The sequence below is a fragment of the Triplophysa rosa genome, linkage group LG1 (genome assembly GCF_024868665.1).
Source record: "Triplophysa rosa linkage group LG1, Trosa_1v2, whole genome shotgun sequence".
NCBI lineage: Eukaryota > Metazoa > Chordata > Actinopteri > Cypriniformes > Nemacheilidae > Triplophysa > Triplophysa rosa.
Window position 1 is genome coordinate 28,411,890 of NC_079890.1, and position 18,471 is coordinate 28,430,360.

Consider the following 18,471-nt stretch of genomic DNA (forward strand, 5'->3'; position numbering starts at 1 on the left):
AGCTCCGCATCTGCACTGTAATTTGTACTTTACAAAGATGAGCAAACAAAAGACAAACACACACACACAAATGCAACATCCCAAAGTCAATGGATTTATTTCCTTTGCACTGAAGTTGTTCACAGTAGTTACAAGGGGATACATTAGCGGCGAGTCTATTCTTCCCGCTCAAATCCGTGATACATTACATCATCCAGCTTTTCTCCCAAAGTACAAAATAGGAAGGACAATAATGTGTATTGCTTAGATTACATCTCCGCTTATTCTCCACGCTGTATGTTCCCGTAAGTGATCATGTGTGTGACATCCCAGACCACCCACCCACCCCCAAATCCGAGAGTATGATACAGAAGAGAGAACGTAAGGGAGATAAATGACAAACTAAAATCTCATGACGCATGACATGAGGGGTAAAAGGCAGGAAATAAGTCTTTTAAATCTGATTGTGAAAAAGATGATGTGGAGAAATTTAACATCATGCAAATTAATGCCGAATGTCGGACATGCATTACGAGAGATCGAGCCAGGAGCAGCGGCATCCCCTTGATGTTTTTTAGAAAAGTTGTTTGCTCAAAGTTGTCTATTTACAACATGTGATTTGAGCATGTCCACCTGTTATACACGCACAATGAGATGAGTGACAAATATCAATACTTCATTATCCATCGCCCCCCCCCCACCCACCCTAAAGCGGCTAGTCTACATTCTTAAATTACCGGTAAATAATTTAACATATACACAAGCTCTTTTATCTGGACAAAGCCGGGAAAGAGAGTGCTTCATTCACAAAATCGGATGTGTGTTATTGTACACAAAACACAAAATCCTTCAAACAATCTTGACGAGTCGCCCTGAGGCAGACGATAAAATCTCCACCACCCGGTTTTGTATATATAAATATTCCCCAGCTGAATAAATAAAAAAAGAAAATAACAGATAAATAAGTTACAAAAATGAGGGTAAAAGTTCTCTGAATCCTGCAGATGTTTCTCAAAAGAAAACCAAAAAATAAATAAAAATGGACAGCATGAGTACCCTTTGAATACATAACGCATCATTTTCATTTAAAACTAACGTTGCATTAACGCTACACGAGGAAAAAAACAGGATGTGGCAACACAGTTCATCTAAGGAATGTCACTGATAGACATTTCATACATAAGGAATATTTTCAGTCTGTACAACAGAATAAATAATTTCACTGTGATCCCCCCACCCTGTTATCCCACTTCACAACCCACACCAAAGTTGTTCTCCCCATAATTTTTCAAATAGGATCTCCAAATCTTGTACAGCAATGACACCGAGTCCATAAAATGTTTAAATTCTTCATTTCACAAAGAAAGACTACATTGAAATGAATACAATCCAACAAGGGTCCTTGAGGGCAACTCCTCAAACGCATTACGACGTCCAAAGTTCCAACTGTCTTTTGTCCTTTTGCAACAATTTCCTGCTTCATTTGTAAATATCTGTGTTTGTGAATGTGTTTCAGCATAGGACAGAAAGAGAGAAAAAGAGAGAGGACAAGCAGATAGATTAAAAAACGAAAGAAAGGTGGAAAGCAGGGGGTTAGCGTAATGGGAATTCATTTATTGTACAATAAACATCTTTGTTTTAAGGCTTCACTCCAAATCCTTGGACATGTGTGGCTGTATGTAGATGCAGAAGAAAGCAGTTTGAGGAATAAGTTGGATTGGCATTTGAGAAGTTTAGATGCATCGGAATGAGGAGTTTCCATCAGCTTGTACTGTAATGTGCCCTCCATCAATGTGCCATACATGAATCTTGTGCAAGAGCAGGACTTGGACTTTAACACGTTTTCTGGATAATTCCTGGTAGCAGAAATAAATAAAGGCATCATAAAACAAAGATTTACTGTAAGGAGCAAACAACACTGGAGAGAAATGTGTGCAGTGTGCCTTTTGTAAAGTGTCTGGTAGGTACATACAGTACTTCAACATTAATCTCATGATATAAAACTTTGTAGGCATGTTTGTTGCAGGTCAACAGCATCCTTTCAGTATTCACCACGACTGGATTTTTTAACTAGTAACCTAGTAATTCTCCTGGTTTTAAGGTTGTTCCTGTGTCCCAACTGATGATGCCATCTAGGCTTTGTCTTGGCCAGATGACCATTTGGAGGCATTAGGTTCTGGGTCATGTCTCTTGCTGTTGGCAACATGCTTGGGCGTGCCGGGCGGATGGGACACCTGCCCATTCTTCTCGTCTGAAAAGAGCTGTTTAATTACGTCAAAGAAGTTACTCAATGGGCTGCCTGGGTGCACAGACGGGAGAAGAGGAGAGAGAGACAGAGAACAAACACATGAACAATGAGGATCACGGAACGGGCAAGGTGAGATGATGAGAGGCAAGACTGCATAAATTGGAGACAATAAGCCATGTATCAGAACACACTGACACACTCAGGGTTATTCTGGGGTAAGCTACAGCATACATCTGTAGGCATGTTTACGTGTTTGACGCATCATTAGTATATTGTCTATTGTGGTAGTGGGTTATCTGTGGCTAAGCAGTCTCCATTTAATCTGTGATCTCAATTGGATGGAATGAAAATAGATGTGGCAGTGTTGATACATTACAACGAAATTGATCTAAATTTACGAGGTTCAGGCAGATGGTATGTTGTTGCATGATTGGAAATCAAACTTCAAATTTAGGAAATATATAGCATGAATTTAGCGAATATAAGATATATGTCATACATTAGGGGTATAATGCATCTGACAACGCAAAACTCAATCAATAAACTAATATTTATAACATATTCATAATTATGATATATTCGTAATTGCTATAATATTAGCAAAAATAAAAACCTGGTATTTTGTATACTTCATTCCTTCCAGTTACCCATTTGGGTAATAATAAATAAATAAAATGTGACCCTGCCTGTGAAAACCCAGTTAGCATTTTTTTATGATTTACTGTTTTCTACACAATACCCTACATACAGTACTATAATGTAAAGAACTCTCTGAAAATATATACATTAATGTTGACTAAGGCCATGTCAAAGATTGAAATCATGGTGAAATCATGGTTGATGCTTGTTATCTCAGAATTAGATTTTACAGCCTGATGGAATTCATAACTATTTTACGAGGCTTATCATTATCATGTGAATCCGTACGTTGTGAATCGTATAAAAATGTACGATTACTAGAAAAAAAGCGATTCTAAAACATCGCCCCTAACCCTAACGCCACTACCGGGAAAGCTAACCATACTAAAACGAACGAATGAGATCGTCCGAATTCATACGAATTAGCCAAAATGAGCCACATTGTAAACGATGTGAGATTATGTTGCATTTTGAGACTGGATTTCACAGACTGGTTCACAAATTCTTTACTGCCTTAAATTTTTAAGTACAATCAACTTTTTTTTACATTAACAGATTAAGCAATTTCAACTTTTCAAAATTTTTATGAACTATTCAAAATATGTTGAAATGACTTGTGAACACAATCTAACTGTACTTGAAAAAATAAGGCAGGAAAACATTGTATGAATTGCATTGTATCACTTACTGTAACAATTTTAATAAAACTATATCATTATCGGAGCAATTATTTACACCCGGGTGCATTTACAGTATACCGTATATGTGCTAAATTCACAATTTCTCTTTCAAATAAAAGGCCAAAAATAAAATAAAAAATGGTTTGAAATGTAGCGGTACAGATTGTTGCAGATTCTGAATACACCTGACAGTTACCTCAAACAGGATTAATACACCCCCTAACTGACACCAGCATAGGCTTGAAAACCATCCCCCTCTTCCAATTTCATAAGTGACTGAGCAACAGAGGGCCCCAAGACTGTTACATGGCAACAAGACTGTGATAATCTTAAGGAACACTAGAGAAGATTGCCTGAGTTCCAAAGCTCTCAACACAATCTCGGCTATGCTCAACATCACAACAGAAAGCTCCAAACTGCCGATTCCTACAAGACAGAGTATTGTCTGCCGGGGCAGTAAGAGACAGTCTCTTACTGCCGCCTAAGAGACTGTCAAAGAGCCATGACAACTGTGGCAGCTTTGTGACACAAAGGACACTGCTTCAGCATTTCTGCTGTGAGACATTACAAATGTTCATCTCTGTGTACATTTATTATTACATTTATGGAAAAATACTTATTTTGGAATGGACCGTATTGTCATAAGGGACCTAGTAAAATACCTAGTCAAGAGATGAATACAGTAGCATTTTATGTCTTGGTTTACAAAGGACATCATAAGATATAGTTAAGATCTTAATCAAACCAGGTTGGTGTAGATTGATGTCTACAAAATATGAAGTCACCTCATTAATTCTATGGCATAGTAATGCAAATATGGAGGAAAGATGATGCCACTGGTTTTCTTCAACAGTACCATCACAACCTGTCTTTGCGTGAATAAAATGAACTATAAAAATGAGACATTTTAAACAATATTGTATATAGGGATGTTACGATTACCGGTTTAATGGTTTGCCGTGATAATAACATCCAACGGTTTGTATTACAGTGTCATATTTTAATTACCGTTAAACCGTACCAGTGTCACGGCTTGAAAAACCCTGTCCAGCATCAAAGAAAGTTATCAAGAGTACAACGTAGATGTAACGTGATACGTGGGTTTTGTTCATTTATGTCAGGAGATTAAATCAGGAGTATTGACATTCGGAAGAAAATAACGCGAGACGTATACCTATTTATTCACGTCTGCTCCTGTGAGTTTGTGATGACAGTGCTTCACTAATTAGGACTTTAATCCAAAAATGTCCACATTTGTGGGAATTTAGAGATACTGACACACGTTTACTTAATATTTCTTTATACAGACCCATCATTTCTATTCATTTTTCATTAAATGGTGTGATATGATGAGTTTGAAACTCCGTTCAGCTTGTTTCTTCTGCTATGAGCGCTGTTATGATAGCAAGACGTCATGCCGGTTTCTCCTGGGTCCTAAAGTACACCACAATTACTCACAACCAATGCAGACAGATGATTTGCTGAATTGTGTTGTGTTTATATGAAAATCTGATTTACTCACTTAAGTTTGTGTTTAATCTGAACTAGGAAACTTTTACCTCATGCCCCCAACGTGAAAAAAAGTACATTTACAGGTAAACTCAATATAAAATTTGGTTTACAAGTACTTTTTTGACATTTCCAGAACATGTTAATAAAATAGTGATAAGATTGATAATCGTGATAATGTTGTTCACTATAATCGTGATCTGAAATGTTCACACCGTTACATCTCTAATTGTACATGATGCAATGCATAACATGAGCCTGAATAGAAGGTAGAACATCAGAGTTTTACTGTAAATCTGAGGGTCCAGTTTTTCTTGATTCTCTCAGAATTGCCATCTGTCATACAGTAAATCTGCTTTTTTTTTACTGTGTATTTATAGGAGCCTACATAAGTAGGTCACTCTCTTTCATCATTATAGCGATTTCTACTGTAAAAGTCCCAAATGATCAACATGAAACTAAGTTTAGATGAAAGAAATGCTGACACAAATGCTAAGATAACAGCTGCAATATTATCTTCAAATAGAAAACTACTGTATGTTTCCTGGCGAGAGTTAAGAAGCTGATTACAAAGATGCTTTAACTCAATGAGGTGTTTCATCAAACTCATTCAGATGCAACAATTGCCCCACAAAACAAAGCACAATGATGCATTTGTATATGGAAAAAAACAACATGAATATAATGTGACGTAACTGTCCTACCAACTGTGAGCATGCACACACTCGAACACCAACATACTATATCTCATTATTGTAAGGAGTTAAGTGTACACAGTGGATGGGTGCCACACATCAGACAGAGTGTCTATGACAAAGTGACACTATGCACGCTGTGGCAGAAGAGACAAAATAGACCTCTTACCACCCTTTGAACGCTTTCCTGTCAAAGAAACATGGCACGTTACTCTAACATGTCCGATCAAATCAATATCCACCTCAAAATTACGTTATTAATGCACCCCAGTGACTTAACAGTAATGAAATTAACACTGTGATTAAACCTACATACACAGATGTTTATTACAGGGTCACATCTGTTGAGAGTGAAGCATGCTGGTGCTCGGTGCTGTGCAGGTCAGTAATGACACTCAAACTTGCATGCCCATTCACTCAACAGCTGCAAATCTCACACTCGCCATGACCGAGAGCTTGGAGTGAGCCGTGAGTGCAAGGGGGGTGAAGGGCACAGCCAGAAGGAAGGAATGGGTATGATTAACAGGGTGATAGAATGGAACATCTTTACAGCTACACTGGTAACAGCTCTCCTTTAAGACAATATATTTTGAAACAAGGGCCCTGTTTGGAATCGCATACTGCCATAATAATACTATTTCTGCAGAATGTGGGCTTTACCGGTCACAGTCTTCATTGAATATACATGGAATACATGGCTGACCTGCTAGATTTGCAGTTGAATAACAAAGCAATGCGTCCAACTTGACTCTATTTTAAAAGTAAATGAACCAGAAGCAATATCAACAATAACAATATGACCAGACTGAAGAGTTTGGATATTTTACAATAAAAAAAAATGCAAAAGCTGTGTTGCAGGATTTCAATATTAGTGTTCTTTTTGTATTCTGAATATAGAATATTACAGTATGTAACATTTTTATATCGCATAGTATGTGAAACAGAGAGCAAGCAAAATGTCTCTGCCAGTCAAACTAAATAATTCCTCAAGATTGCTTTCGATTTCTTTTAAACAAAGTTCAGCGCATTGCATTGTGGGATACTGTGCCAAGTGCATAGTTACCTCCTGCATAACGCAAATGTCTGACGGTCATCCAAGTATTTTATGCATACAGACTTGCATATTATTGTTCAAAGCATACATACAATGTACTGCAAAATAGTATGATTAGCATGGCAGTAAACTATTCCAAACGACCCTTTCTGTTTTATTTCAGACTTTATGAACTCTGTCCAGCAGGGGGAGCTGTAATAGGCTTTTCACAATGTGCCGAAACAGCCATGTGACAAGATGGGCAGAAGATTTCTCTGTTCTCTCATTTTACCATCTCCCACAGGAACCGCAGTCTAGCCCATCAGATTTCTGCTAGCGGAAGCCGCATTTATTTGGGACACAGGTTGTGTTTAATATCTGGAAATAATGTCTTGGATATGGGTAAAACCTGGAAGCTTTAATAAGTGTGCTCTATGTATGCTATTTCAGAGGTATGTGAGTGTGTGTGACTGCTAATGAGAGTGTGTGTGGTAGTGCCTTTCAATGCAATTGTGTGCAATGTTCTGTGATAAGGTCAAATATGTATTTCTAGCACCGTCAGATAACACATCAAGCAGTAATGGAACAGTAATTTGGATGTGTTGCATCCAGAAGCCTTAAAAAATTCCATCTGATCAGAAAGACTTGAAAGCCACCACTAACTTGCAAACTAGAAAGACTTATTTGACCTTGATGGGTGTGTATAGCGTTCAGTGCTCTGCAAGGGTGAGCTAGGCTTCATGCATGTTCAGGATGCTGTGTAGGAGCGCAGACAGAGAGAGAGGGGAAGCGAGAGAGACAGGTAGAAAGAAAGAAAGAAAGAAAGAAAGAAAGAAAGAAAGAAAGAAAGAAAGAAAGAAAGAAAGAAAGAAAGAAAGAAAGAAAGAAAGAAAGAAAGAAAGAAAGAAAGAAAGAAAGAAAGAAAGAAAGAAAGAAAGAAAGAAAGAAAGAAAGAAAGAAAGAAAGAAAGAAAGAAAGAAAGAAAGAAAGAAAGAAAGAAAGAAAGAAAGAAAGAAAGAAAGAAAGAAAGAAAGAGAGAGAGCAGTGGAGAGATCGGACTCACCAGGCAGCTGCTGAACACTGGGCTGGTCATGTGTACTTAACAACTGAGTCTGAATCGTATCCACCACCCGTTTGAAGCGTCGGCTGGGACCTGTCCGGGACACAAGTACACACACATGCGTCTTTAAATGTAGTGCAATGATCTTGTACCAAACAGAAGATTTTTGTCTTTTGAAATGAATGTACTTTGTATGCTGATCTATCCTAGTTTTATTCCCCTTAGCGACTGCCTCATAAATTCCAATGGGATGATGGTGATTTTTGGGGGGCATTTGGGCTGACACACACTATAAAATGTGTAACTTTAAGAACACAATTCAATCCCCATTCTGTAGCTGAGAGAGCAAAAAGAGAACAAGGCGAAAGAGGGAGAGAGAATGAAACAGAGGGAGAGAGGGGAGTAATAATGGCACCAGCAGCATGGGATTTTTTCGGGTTGTCCTTCGGAACACAGCAGGTTGAAAATGCATAGTGATTACCAGGAGGCAAAAAGGCCTCTTTTAGTTAAATTTTTTCCATTACACCCCCAAGCACTTGGTCTATTTTAAGCTTCTTCATAAGAGAGGGGAGAGAGGGGAAATATGGAGGAGGGGACCGCTGGCAGAACGAGAGGAAAAAACTCTCACCACCGAGAGTCAAAGTTCAACATCATCAGCTTGCCTCTCTATCACCCACACATCCCTCTGGTTCCCTGTGTTTCTATTGGCTGCCACAGAGGTCTGACATCACAGTAGTTCTCACCGTCGGCATGGTTACCTGAGAGCAGTGTGAAAGTGACAGAGTAGATGCCGTTCTCCTTAGTGGCAGCCGTGCTTTCGGTGTAGGTGATGTCCACCTGGAACTTCACTGGTTTTTGGAACACGGTTGGGCCGGCCGTGGACTTGTATTCTGCCCGGAAACTCGTCTGAGACACCACACTGTGGCTGAGGCTGGGAATCTGAGAGAAAAACAAACATGCCAATCATGCAGCGACCTTCTTTATTTAACTGTTTTTACACTCACATTCACAGAGATACAGTATGCTCACACTTACAGAAAGAAAGGCATGGACGATATCTGCTTTGATGGAGCTCAGAGGCTTGTCTCGAATCACCACAAAGATCTGCTCCTCCTTTTCAAGGTTGATAAAGTTTCCAAACCAAGATTTTTTGGCAAGTCTTTGAAGAATGACAAAAGGTGTGAACGAGAGAACACAACACACACAAACAATGTGCAAATCAATTGTGTGGTGCAAGTCCTAAATTCGAAAAAAAATAGACCATCTTCTCCTCATATATACTGTTTATTTATCAAGGGTTTCACCCGAAGTGGAAGAGTTCACAGAACTTCAGACCATTCAGAGACAAGCTGCTTTCAAAAATGACAGTTCACATAACTGTGCTTGGCTAAAGTAAATAAAGGATTTCATAGGAATACACTCTCTGACATTTCCAGAGCGCTCAGCTGAATTCATTTCTCACAGTGAACTACAGAACAATGAACGCTGACAAGATGAGCGTTAGTAAGCTGTCAGAGTCAGTGGATTGGACATGCTGAGAGATGAAAACATCACTTTAAAAAAGTGACAATATGTCCGCTGCCAAACAATTCCGAATTGAGAACTTGTATTGTTGTTAAATGACACCAACAATCAGCAGCTTATCAATGCTTTATAATTAATGCATTAATTCAATTCAGATGTAGAGCAGATTTAGTATTGGTAAACTTGATGAAGAGATCATGACCAGCAGTACTTTAAAAAAAAAAAAGGGGGAAGTCGTGGCCTAATGGTTAGAGAGTCGGACTCGTGACCAGAAGGTTGCCGGTTCGATTAACAACTGAGGTGCCCTTGAGCAAGGCACCTTACCCCTACTTGCTCCCCGGGCGCTGCAGTGATAGCTGCCCACTGCTCCGGGTGTACGTGTGTTCACCACTTGCTGTGCGCGTGTTCACTACTCTCTGGATGGGTTAAATGCTGAGGTCACATTTCGGGTATGGGTCACCATATCTGACTAATAGGTCACTTTCACTTTACACCTAAATCTGTACATGGAGGATTGAATGTCGGCATACAGTATGACTCATTGCTCATCCCCGCTTGAAATCTTTGTGATTTAATAATAGTGACTGCCTATCTAGGACATCTTTGAGTTTACGCTATCCCACAATGAATAATAAAAAAAAACACCAGAGAAACAAGAGGAAAAACACGGCACATAATATTTTGTACCCTGGTGCTGTTCTATGTGGCTGTGAAGCTAAGTGGAACTAAAACACTGAATTATGCATCAGGAACTATTCCCTGATAATGTCTTCAGCATCAAACTAGGCTAATGGGGCCTGGAACAATGTTTGCACCACCGCATTAACTTTAACTGTTGAATTTTCATAGTGCTTTTCAATTTGTAATAAAAAAAACTTAATTTAGAGAAAAAGCAAGTTCAAAGAGCGAGAATAAAGCATCTTAATTACACAAGCTTTAATTGAGTGTTTGTGAGCTCTAAACAGTGCAGGTTAATACAAACAGTGATGCGTTTAGCCCCCACGCACACGTATTGTAATTTAGTCATAATTGAATATTATTTTAATGGTCCTTCCACTCACTCAAATTTAATAGAGCCACAAATTTTACCTGATGGTGAAAATGGAAAATACTTACTCGGGGGAAGACTCTGGTGTTAGGCTGGACATCTCCTCTTGCGTGGGAACTGAAGAGAGACAAAGCCAACAGATCTCAGTGGAATATAAACATTGCATCATACTCTACAACCAAAGAGATTGGGTATTCACAACCTGGGGAGGGTAATGCTGATTAACCATGGGTAATTACTCCAAACCTAAAGAGATTAAGAGTAATTCAACTTAGCCTTCTATCAGCTCATCTGATCCTCTCCCCGGTCGAAGAGGGAAAGGGAAACAGCTGGAGGTGAGGGAAGATGCTACTGCAGTTTTCATTATCATTACTAGATATATCATCAGACAGAGCTGATAATGGAATATCGGTCAGCTTATTACCCTCAGATCTGTAAAATCAGTCCTTGGAGAATATTGCTTGCTAAGAGGGGATCGTCAAAGGAAAATTGCAATAAAAAGGGATTAGCAACCATCATTCTTCCACCTTAAAGCTTTGCTATATGAATGCATACTACTTTCCACCTGATCTTGGATATCTTTTGTGTAGTGGCATACATTTTTTAGTAGTTCAGTACCTTGTAGTTTCCTGCGATGGAAGCGTGGTGAGCCAAGGAAGCTGTTCCTGATGGAGTTGAGGCGTGTCCTCCAGGGCAAGCCTCCGATGGATGGGCTTGGGGGTGGCGTTGGGCTGGGGGTCCCCGCTGGGCTCTCCTTAGGTGTGTGCACCGGCGTCCCTTTTGGCGTCGGCAGCGGGCTACCCCTGGGGGAGTGGTGGGGCGTAACCTGTATGGTGGGGATAGATTTGCCGTTGTGGTCAGTCCCGGCTAGCGGGTGAAGATGGTGAAGCCGGATGGGCGAAAGGGGAGAAAGGGGAACGGAGAGTTTGGGAGGCAACGTGAGAGGCGGTCGCCGCACCTTAGGGCTGCTGGGTATTGGCGGCGGCAGGGGATGGGAGGGCGTGGACGGTGTAGACGGTTCAGATTTTGCCGCTGATGGCGTGGCCCTTGTGTCGGGTAGTGGGTTGGACCTGGTGGCCTGCAGGGGCTTGTCTGCGACTTTGGGCTTGGCTGGTAGGGTCTGGGTTTTGTTGTTGTACTGAAGGGCAACTGTCTTTGGTTGAAAGGTTTTGGGGGAATGGGGACCTGTGCCGTTAAACCGCGACACAGGAGCATGAGTGGGGCTGTTGTTTGGCGAATACGTGAGATCTGCGGATTGCGGGGGAACAGCGAATCGCCGCATGGGCTGCAAGAGTGCATTCACCGAGCCAACAGAATAAAAAGAGCCAACGCAGCCCATACACACAACACACGGCCCCGTGGTTATCAGGCATTACAGCGCAGACACATACCAACACCAGACATGAAAGGATAATGAACAAGGCACCGGTGATGAGAGGTGTGGGAGGAAATGTAGAAAGAAGGAAAAAAACATGCCATTAGCACAACCAGCCAAGAGGCATCAAGACAGTGGAAATAAAATGTTCCGCATTACCAGTGTTCTTTAAGCAAAATCAGCAACAGAAATTAGCAAAGAAAAAGCACTGGGTTGTTGTTGTTGGGACAAAAAAAAGATGCTGTCAGCAGTGACCAAGCAAGCGGGAAATCTGTGCAAGGCACGTGAGCTTCATTGTAAAAAGGCGCTATTGTCAGAATGACTCATTTAAATAAAAATAGAGCACTCAGTTTTTGCTATTAAAAAAGATATTACATAAAGAGTGATAAGTACTGAATGAATTCCAAACGGCAGCATTATGAGACACAATTGCCCTACTCCCACCAGCATTCCAACTTCATATACTACTGTCTGCCCTGTGAAGTGAGTAGGGCATAGGGATCCTCATAACCGACTGGAATTCCCCCACATAATAAACATGTATATTAAGAGTTTTTCAAGACAATAGCGCCATGTTATAAAAATGGCTAGTGAAAAGAAGTGCAATTGACCATAGACTACAATGTTGCTGATTAAAGGTATGACATGAGGATGCTGTGAATCCTTTTTGACAGATGAAGCTAAGAAATTGGGTCAAATACTGAGGAGAGATAAAATAAGGGCGACTAATTGTGCCGAATGTGATTACAATCATTAAAGTGAACCCTCATCAAGCATATTGTAAAACATTGAAAAGAAAAACATTCAGGTGGTAACCAGCAGCAATCATACAATGGGCATAAAGAATGCCATGAAAGCAAAAGGGATTTTTAAAGCTCTTTTGTACCGCAGGGGAGATATTTCCATGATAAACCCTTAAGTCTGTGTCTGAACAGTAAAACTATTCTCAGATGAGCTATATCAAGCAGTTATTCACAGGCTAATTCAAATTACCTCTACCTAACCCGTTCTCTACATGAGCCGTTTTCATCAATCAAATGGCGACCGTCTACGATTCTGAAAACGTAGACGATTTGAAACTGTAGAATATTTGATCAGGCTGGATTCAGAATGGGCTCTGGGCTAAATCCTGAAGGCATGTCCTTGATGTGACTTAAGGACGGCATATTGGGAAGTCTTAGCAGTGGATTTGTAATCGGTTAGCCTCTTTAAACAAGTCAACTGTAAAAGCTGGCTACATCCAGAGCTTTTGAAGGGATTTCAACAAGCCATTAGTGATTCAGGCTTCAACTATTTTAAAGCTTGTGAATTGGACATTGATTAGCAGTAATTATGCTAAGCATCACAGACTGATTGAACTGGTAGTAGCAATGGATCAGTAAGGACAGGAGGCGGTTTTGCTTAAGTATAAGGGCTTACAGATGATATACTTGCTATAAAGCTAATAGTATAACTACCATTAATGCTCTACCATGCATTACATCATTAAGAAGGCATTGCAGGATCCAATATACCAAACAAATCTGACAAAAGATCTTTTACAAGGGATTACGTGTTCTATGCATATATTGTAAATGTTTGTAGATCAAATACATAAACAGACATAGTGATAGGAGTTTCTCACTAGAAACATTCTGTACATATATTTGCTACTAACAACAGCTGGATATAGATTGTAACAGAACAAAAATGTGAATAAAATGAATGTGTGTGGATGGGGAGAGGCTTACCCGAGGACTGCTGAGGGGACTAGTGGACAGACCAGATGAGGCTCCGCTGATGGACCGAGACCTGGAGTTACACAACATACATTCACTTGCATCCATTTAACCAGTTTTTTGCCAGTAAAAGATCAGCATGTTGTGTTTCTTAGTCACTTGAGTTTACCTTTGCATTATCTTCATTTATTTGGTTTTCTCATACTGTAGGTCTTTTAGTTCATCTTGTTATTGTCCACATTGAGCTTCAATTGCGTTCCAATTAAAATATTCATATTATCATTTTAATCAATATAGCAAATTTCTAGTAAGCACGTGTAATGTCACCTCTACCCAATTTTATATGGTTTTGTATGAAACCAATACTCTCTCATTTCACCACGTAATAGATGGTGCACTTCAGTGGTTAAGGGCAATAAATGATCGGGAGTTAATTGACCATGGACGCAATGGGTTTTGTCATCGAAGCAAATTGAAACAGTAAATCACCCTTAAAGGTGTCAACGTTCAGACTCCAGGAAGGATTTGATCCATAAACTGATCTGCATTCGCAAATGCTACTTGCATGAGAATTATGCGAAGGCCTTAAATTGTCTTTGATCATTCAAGCGTAAAAACAAACACCAAAAACATTAGCACGGATTCAGCGAAATGCTGATATTCATTATTTGCCTCTTGCGTTCAGATAATTAGCTTGTAGTAACAGAAGAGAGTGTCAGGGAGAGAGTTCTTTATAAGAGTAATAAATGACAAGAGAATAAAGTGGTTAATAGAAAGGACAGTCACTACAGGCCAGGCAGTAACTATATAAGGGGAAATAATTCTACTGGTAAAGCAAGGTACAGCGTTTGTGAAGACTATTTGTAGCGCATCATTAAAACCTTAGGTACGAAGAGAGACTGAGACTATATTAAAATAACTACTGGTTGTAAAAATGCAGTATACAAATTGTATAAAAGATGCAGGGGAGCTTTTGAGTGCATTCGTTTACCCATTCAATTTTGAAATTCTATTCTTTATGTTCACAGTTTTTACAAGGTATTAAGTCTTTTCCTAAAATATCCATTTACTAGAGCCTAATTCAGTGAACCAAGACACAAAATATTGATTAAATAAAAATGACAAAGAAATAATATTCAGGGCGCATTTCAATTATTGGGTGGCAGACTGAACCGGCTCTGCATGCGTGTCATTGAGCAAATTAATGCAGAAGTAGAACTGGACGGTGAATTCTCCAAACTGTTAAATCAAGATTGAAGAAAACATGCCTGAACAGATGAACACAAACATTCTCATAACCTCCATCTCTCACCTCAATGTAGGAAAAACAAGCAATGTAGGTTGATGGGGAAAGAAGCGTGAAGGCAAAACGGGAGCGAGGAAAAGAAACGAACAATTTGGGATGTACCAAGGGACAAAAATGCCAGACATCAAACGAAACATGAAAGGCAAAATAAGGGCAATAAGATGCTTTTGATGTGTGTGGAGGGAGCCAGAGGGCCGTTGCTCTACCAAAACTGAAGGGCCAAACAAGGAGGAAAAAAACTCTTGCTTACAAATACGACCTCCACTTTTTTTAAGGTCCCTCTCAAGCTCTCAAGATCAAATTAAATGTCATTGGTTGAAACAAAAGGCCAGTGCTCTTGCTGTGCAAGTATATGTTTAAAGTATTAAAAACCCCACTGCATCTTCAGATGAGAAAACTGAGCATGGCGGTGGATTATACCTCTCGTCCTTGCTTTGCAGTATGGGGTTGGCATCTGAGATATCCAAGCTTTTACTGAAAACAGATTTACTACGGTAAGAAAGAGTAAAGTTAAATTAGTAAAGGTAAATTTACAAATATCATGGAGTTGAGCCGAAGTATCCACACAGGGAAAGGACACAGGGTTGATGAAATGGATCACGATGGACATGGAAAAAAGTAAACACCATCTTGGCAAAACGTGCCAAGATACAAGACAAAAAATGAAAGGCACATTAGCAACTTCCATACTGTGCCAAATCTGAGAATTCAAACTTCACCATATGGCACATATACAGTAGCATACAATTTGACTAACCGAGAAAAGGATTTAAAAAGAATGGTAAAATAATTTGCCAACTGAGATATCATTGTTTTCCAAGAATTAATTAAGCTGAATGATTTTATGTTTTTGTGCCATGTTTTGGGGCATTTTGAAGAGAATGCTTCTACTATTGAGAACAGCTATTATGCAGTTTTTTTAGAGAAAAGTCATTGTCGTTTAAATGTTCCACAAAACATAACATCGATTCTAGACATCCACTCCTCTGATTGTAGTTACCCAATTCTGTACCTCTGTCCATGTTGTGCCATGTCAATTGCTCGTCTCACAGGAACAGGAGAACCGCCTTCGGTCACACTCAGCACCTCCATCGACTTGCGCTCTGGCCTCCTCTTGTTGTGCCTTGTCAAGAGCGGAGAGTCCACTCGCTTCCTGGGAGGATCTGGGGGAACCGAGAAATCAGAATAAATGAATCTTTCATCCTTAACACATGGCCCATTAAACCCATCCTGTAAAAACTACTCTTCTCCGGGCCCCTGTGGGAAAAATGCAGCTTGGCAGGTGGTACTGTAGCCACGTTTTAAATACACGGTAGCTAAAATTTCAAAAATAAGCAGATGTTTTTTATGTTGACCAGGTATGACCAGCTGGTAGCTTGTTTATTTCCTGGTTTTATTAATGGACCATGTATAAATCGACCAGCTAATGTGATCTAAACATTAAACATTGTTACCTAAATAGCTAGAATGCCATTTTCAATCATCTCTAAGAATTAAATTACATAAGCTCATATGTTTAAACCAAAAAAATCCAATCGAACTTTACCTATCTCATTTCTGGGTGGTAGATTCTGATCCTCATGGCTTGGATATCTCTCCTTACGGTCCAATAGGAGGAAGTAGATCATCTTTTCCTGGTTGTCACTAAAATATTAAGATCATTATATTAAGGAGCAATACGTGCGGGTGGTCAACAGAGATTTCCAGGATACTACAATGTTCAGAGCTCTACGATAATCCTTAGTTTAAGATACAATGAGTAATTTATTAGTATAAGAGCATTAAGCATCTTATTTCCATAAAGCTAAACGACACCCCTATAGAGATCACAGGACATCGCTCATTTTATTTAAGGGTGCACAATAACACAACATATCCGACAAGAGTGTGCGAGAGTTTGAAAGTCTTCAAATTCTGGCAACGAGAAGCCTTGTGTTAAATGTCTTGCCCCAGACCACACAGTGAGAAGTAAATATGACTCATCTTCACTGCAGGCGTCGTCTAAATTGTTTAAACGCCGGGCAAGAGAGGAGACAGAGGCTGAGATGTTTCGGGACACAACACAGGTCATCTATCAGACGGGCTAACGAAGTGATCGCACACAGTGACGCATGCAGGCGGTAATTGTGTGAGTACGGGAGATGATAGATGAGCCAATGGGCTTCTCTCTAACAACCTGCACCCAAGATCATATACGGTACTGAGTTTATAAACCCTGAAAAACAATATGTTTTTCCCGAAAGCAAACACTCTCAGTCTTGTCTAACCATGGGCAGAACAACATTTGGCAAAATGAGAAAAACTTGTCCTTGACTGAGGTGACCTGGTATTAACATCTGTCTCAGGTTATCCGATCATAAGAGGTCCGCTGAGAAACATTCTTGTTTACACTTGGTAGTAACAAGCATCTGAAATGTGCCTCCTGTGACCAATTGTGATTGGAATTTGCTGAGGGAATGGTCTACATACATCACTTACTATGTCAGAGTACGTGTTGGTTTACTTTCCCTTTTCTCTTAGTGTTTCTTAGTTACTCACTCGTCTGACAGCAGGTCTTTCATCAGTTTGTTCTTGTCTCTGAAACAGCCCAGTGAGTGCATGCTTTCCAGCACATCTGGGTCGATTTCCTCGGAGGAGGGTAGCATGCGAATCGCCACTTTCCGCGGCACAGGCTGTTCCGGTTCTGGTTCATTCTTCCCTCCTCTGGGAGAAGATCCATACAGAAGATCAAAACGGTAGTGTGGGCCTGGAAATCATCTAGTGTTCTTGTTTATGTTTTATCAAATGAGCACATATGGGAATACCCTATGGCATTTGTTGGGATCCTTGCATAATTCACATCATGACTAAAAGTTTAACAGTTCTTGGCCACCAATGACTACCATGGTAGGAAAAATTGATTTATGAATTCCTTTGTTCAGTTGAACACAAAAAAAGATATTTTGAAGAATGTAGGAAAGCAAACAGCCTGGGGCATTTTTGACAATATTGTCATTTTTCCTACTATGGTAGTCAATGGTGGCCAAGAACTGTTTGGTTACAAGCATTCTTCTAAATATCTTTCTCTGTGTTCATCACATTTATACAGATTTGTAACAATTCGAGAGTGAGTAAATGATGGCAGAATTTTTATTTTTGGGTGCACTGTCCCTTTAAGGCTCTTATATAAACACAGAAACACTTACACTTTTTCTGCTGTTATGCCATTATTCAGGGAAGCACATACACATGATCTTTGGTATGTTCTCACCCATTACACACATACCAAATAGGCATAGTTTGATGTATGAATGGTTAGACACTTTCATTTTTTAAAAAATATTTTATTTCTCTTTATCATAGAAATAAACAGCTAGTGTGGAGGCAATTGTTTGTCTTGTTTGATTCGTCACTTAGATTTATACTCAACGCTTTTTGTGTTGAACTATTCCCTGAAATGACAGCCAGTAAAACTGACTGTAATCGTTTACTCACCCTCTTGTCATTTCAAACCTGTATGACTTTCTTTCTTCCACAGAACAGAAAAGATGATATTTTGAAGAAAGTTGTTAACTGGCCCCCATTCACTTGCATTGGTTTGTGTCTATACAATAGAAGTGAAGGAGTGCCGACGCTATTCGGTTACCAGCTGTCTTAAAAATATCATCTTTAGGGTCC

The 18,471-nt window shown here is 39.7% G+C and overlaps 1 protein-coding gene across 5 annotated transcripts in view; it reads right to left on the reverse strand.

The window, feature by feature from the left end:
- Positions 1–80: 80 nt before the first annotated feature.
- The window catches only part of brsk2b (BR serine/threonine kinase 2b), a 105,938-nt gene continuing 87,547 nt past the window's right edge, over positions 81–18,471 (reverse strand). Inside the window, exons 10-20 of one of the 5 annotated variants that reach the window (XM_057334510.1) lie at positions 17,353–17,517; positions 16,361–16,458; positions 15,815–15,977; positions 15,235–15,303; positions 13,521–13,581; positions 11,034–11,700; positions 10,484–10,532; positions 8,879–9,002; positions 8,602–8,782; positions 7,847–7,936; positions 81–1,835 (exon numbers count right to left, since the gene is read on the reverse strand). In XM_057334510.1, coding sequence (XP_057190493.1) covers positions 1,813–1,835; positions 7,847–7,936; positions 8,602–8,782; positions 8,879–9,002; positions 10,484–10,532; positions 11,034–11,700; positions 13,521–13,581; positions 15,235–15,303; positions 15,815–15,977; positions 16,361–16,458; positions 17,353–17,517 — 1,690 coding nt within the window. In that variant the 3' untranslated portion in view covers positions 81–1,812. The other 4 variants (XM_057334495.1, XM_057334486.1, XM_057334502.1 and 1 more) reach the window with 4 other exon arrangements.